The 3,533-nt window shown below is 43.0% G+C and overlaps 1 protein-coding gene across 1 annotated transcript in view; it reads left to right on the forward strand.

Moving 5' to 3' along the window:
- Atr (ATR serine/threonine kinase) overlaps positions 1-3,533 on the forward strand; it is a 133,903-nt gene that overhangs the window by 40,595 nt on the left and 89,775 nt on the right. The window contains exon 21 of the mRNA XM_008856344.3: positions 1,581-1,674. Within this exon, the coding sequence (XP_008854566.1) occupies positions 1,581-1,674 (94 nt within the window). The remainder of the gene's footprint in view (positions 1-1,580; positions 1,675-3,533) is intronic.

Here is a 3,533-nt window from a genome sequence, read left to right on the forward strand (position 1 = left end):
TATTTATTTATTTATGTCTTTTGGAGACAGGGTCTCCCCATAAACCCAGCTGGCCTTGAACTCACAGAAATCGGCCTGCTTCTGCCTCTAGTGCTGGGACTAAAGGAGTGCAGTACCATGCCTGGCCAGATTAATAAGTTTTTATTCATTTAAAATACTTTTAGATTTTATTTTCTACATGCTAGAACATGAAAAGAACTAAGATCATTTTTCAAATGTCTTTTAGGTTTTTATACAAATATTTCTATCCTTATTGTTAGGTGTTAAGATAATTTTCCTGACTTTTTCATATCCTAGGAAGAATCTTCTTTAATTTAGTGCTAGGTAGAACCTTCAGACTCCAGAGTGAAGGAATTTGTTTGGTTTGTTTATTGTTTCATTTCATGTCTAGCACATGTTTTAGCATACAATAGTACATGGTAGATGTTTATATTTTTTGCATTAGTTAATAAAGACTAGAATTATAAATACATTGGAAACTAGGAAGATTATTTATTATATTGTAGACAAATAAAAATTATAGTATCAATAAGGATTATTTTATATTTTTCTAAAAAAAAGTGTTTTGCCTGCGTGTATGTTGTCTACCATGTGCATGCAATGCCCACGGGGGGCCAGAAAGGGTGATGATCCCCTATCCCCTAGAACTGGAGTTAGGGAGGACTGTTAGCTGCCATGTGGGTGCTGGGAACCAAACTCTGGTCCTTTGCAACAGCAGCCAGTGCTCTTAACTGCTGAACCATCTCTCCAGCCCCTCAAAAATTCTATAGGAAAGTTTGTATTTGGAGATTGGTTTTAATACTGTCCTAGTTTGTTTTCTATTACTGTGACAAAAACACTGACCAAAACCAACTTGGGGAAGAAAGGGTTTATTTGGCTTACAGCTCACAGTCCATCATTAAGGGAAGCCAAGGCAGGACTCAGGGCAGATACATGGAACACAGGAACACTGCTTACTGCCTTGCTCCCTTGGGCCCTGCTCAGCCTGCTTTCTTATACAACACAGGACCACCTGCCCAGGGGTGACACTGCCCACAGTGAGCTGGGCCCTCCTCCATCTCTCAGCAATCAAGAAAATGCCCCACAGACATGTCCACAGGCCAATGCAATGGAGGAAATTCCTTAATTGTGATTTTCTCCAGTCTAGTGTGTCAAGTTGACAACTGAAGCTGTCCAGCACAGCTACTTAATGCTTCATTACAAAACTCTCCAAAACTTAGTGCCTTAAAAACAATTAGCACTTTCATTTGCCTATAGTTTTGCAGTTTAGTTTGAGCTCTGCTTATTTCTTCTGTTGATCTTATCAAGTCATTGGTATGGCCATATTCTGCTGGCAGGTAAATTGCAATGAGCTACTCCCTTTCCATGTAGTCTGAGAGCATGCTCACCAAGGGCTCTACCACTTAATTATCACCAGCTCAATTGCCAATATTAAGTTAGCTAGGACCCTGCACGTGTCTACGAAAATTCTTTTGCATGTCAGTAATCACCTAGAGCCTTTATGAATTAAATTAACAGTGGTTCAACTTTTGCTTTACATTCAGATTCTTGCAAATAATTATTTTTATTTCAACTATTAGGGATGCTGTGCAAGATTTTCTTCATGAAATATATTTTTTACCTCATCATCCAGAATTAGAACAGATAAAAGAAGTTCTCCAGGAATATAGAAAGGTATTTAATTTTTTATATATGGTATGGAAAGTCTTAAATACAAAATTGTTCCTGAACACCAGTGTGTTGAATAAAGATCCTTTAGAATCAAAGCTGGGTATGGATGTGCAGGGATCTCGGGGCGCCAGCTGCTAGCGTGGCGCTGGTCTCCTGTGCGCACCTGGGAAGCAGCGGGTCCCGCGACTCGTCTGTTCCGCGTTGCTGGCGGGTCCCTGCTTCTCCGCGTCTCTGTGGGACTCTGCTACCGGGGCTGGCCCGGTCGAGTTCCGCCCCAATTTCACTCGTGCACTCTCTAAGTTCGGACCCGTCAGCTGCCAGGTCACAAGGAGAGGTGCGGGACGGCTGAAGCTGGATTTCCATGAATCGATGACGGAAAGATAGCGCCCCCCGGGGAGGCTGGATCGTAGGCAGTAAGACACAGAACTCAGCTCAGTCAGTGGTACAGCCCCTTTATTCAGTGACTTAGCTCGGCTCCAAGTCTCGGTGATCCAGCTCCGATTATTGAGGGGAAACCAGGATATTTTATACTATGGGGGTGGTAGTAAAAACCTTAGCTGATAGGTACTCCTGAAATGCTTCATTTACATAGGGCGGTGGGCTTCTATCAGGCTATCAGACAATGCCTGATTAAAACCTGGTAGCTCCTGTGCCAGAGGGAATGAATTTGTGGCGAGCACTTAAAGAGAAGGGTCAGGGAGGATGCCAGGAAGGCACTCTGCTATGAAAGGAGTCTGCAGCACATGGTTTTCCGAGCTCATGAGCTATCCGGATGTGAAGAGACTTCTACTTGCATAACAGAGGACCCCAACATCTCCCCCTCTTTGATTAAAATATGAAAAAGTGTCATCGCCAGCCCTAAGAAGCAACTCATTTCATCTCGGGAAAATCCAAAGTTTGATAACTGACCATGACCTGTTTCCTGTGGTGATTTTAGCAAATGGCAGTAACAATCAGCATGGGTTGAAATCTTGAAAATGGGTTATTACAGAGTTTTTTGTGAGTGTTAACATTGGTTTCAACAACATTTGATTTATTTACAAAGAGACAGCATTTTTTCTAATATCATATACCCTCCCCATGTTTATTAAGTTTAATGTTCTTTTGTTGTGGAGCACAGCCCTGGCGAGAAAGTTTATTTGTTGTTGGAGAGATTCTAGGCTTCAGTCGCAGATGTCATTGTTCAGTCCAGCTTGTCTCAGCCAGAGCGGGATTAGGAGTGGCTTGGACGGGGATTTCCCGCCAGGTACTGGGCTTGTAGCTGCTGTCGCCATAGCAATGCCTCCAGCATCCAGGGAGAGTGTAAGTTCGATCTCTACCAGCAGGGGGAAGAAGATCTTTCTCTGCTGGCAGCTGTGTAAGAGAAAAGGGCTTCTTGCACCTGGGACTGGTGGACAAAGAGATCAACACAGTTTTGGGCTTTTCCTTGCTCTATAGGAAAAGAGGAGCGATGCATGCTGTACTGGGGAGAGTAGTTAGTGAGGCATTTGTAATGAGTAGGCTTGCTTGCTGAAAATGCAAATTGAATGGCTAGCCAGTTGTTTGAATCCACTTAGATGAGAGTCAGTGAAATCTTTTTCTGTTCCTGGGTAGAGAAGGGTGGTAACTGGTACTGCTGTCAGTAGAAATCTATTGCTGGATGCACAAAAGAAGGAAGTTAGACATTGGGGTAGGTGGTGAAGGGAAGAAAGTTAGACTTGTTCCAGGACATAGTCGATCTTATTTGGTCCTCTGTCTTTCCTATAGAATAATATTATGAGTTAGCACAGACTTGGCTGCAGGTGCAAGCTGTTGAGAGACATGAAAGTTAGCTGTGGGGTACCTAGAGAATGCACCTGAGTAGAATTCTGCTATTACTCCAA

The sequence above is a fragment of the Nannospalax galili genome, unplaced genomic scaffold, assembly GCF_000622305.1.
Source record: "Nannospalax galili isolate Female #2095 unplaced genomic scaffold, S.galili_v1.0 scaffold708, whole genome shotgun sequence".
Lineage (NCBI taxonomy): Eukaryota > Metazoa > Chordata > Mammalia > Rodentia > Spalacidae > Nannospalax > Nannospalax galili.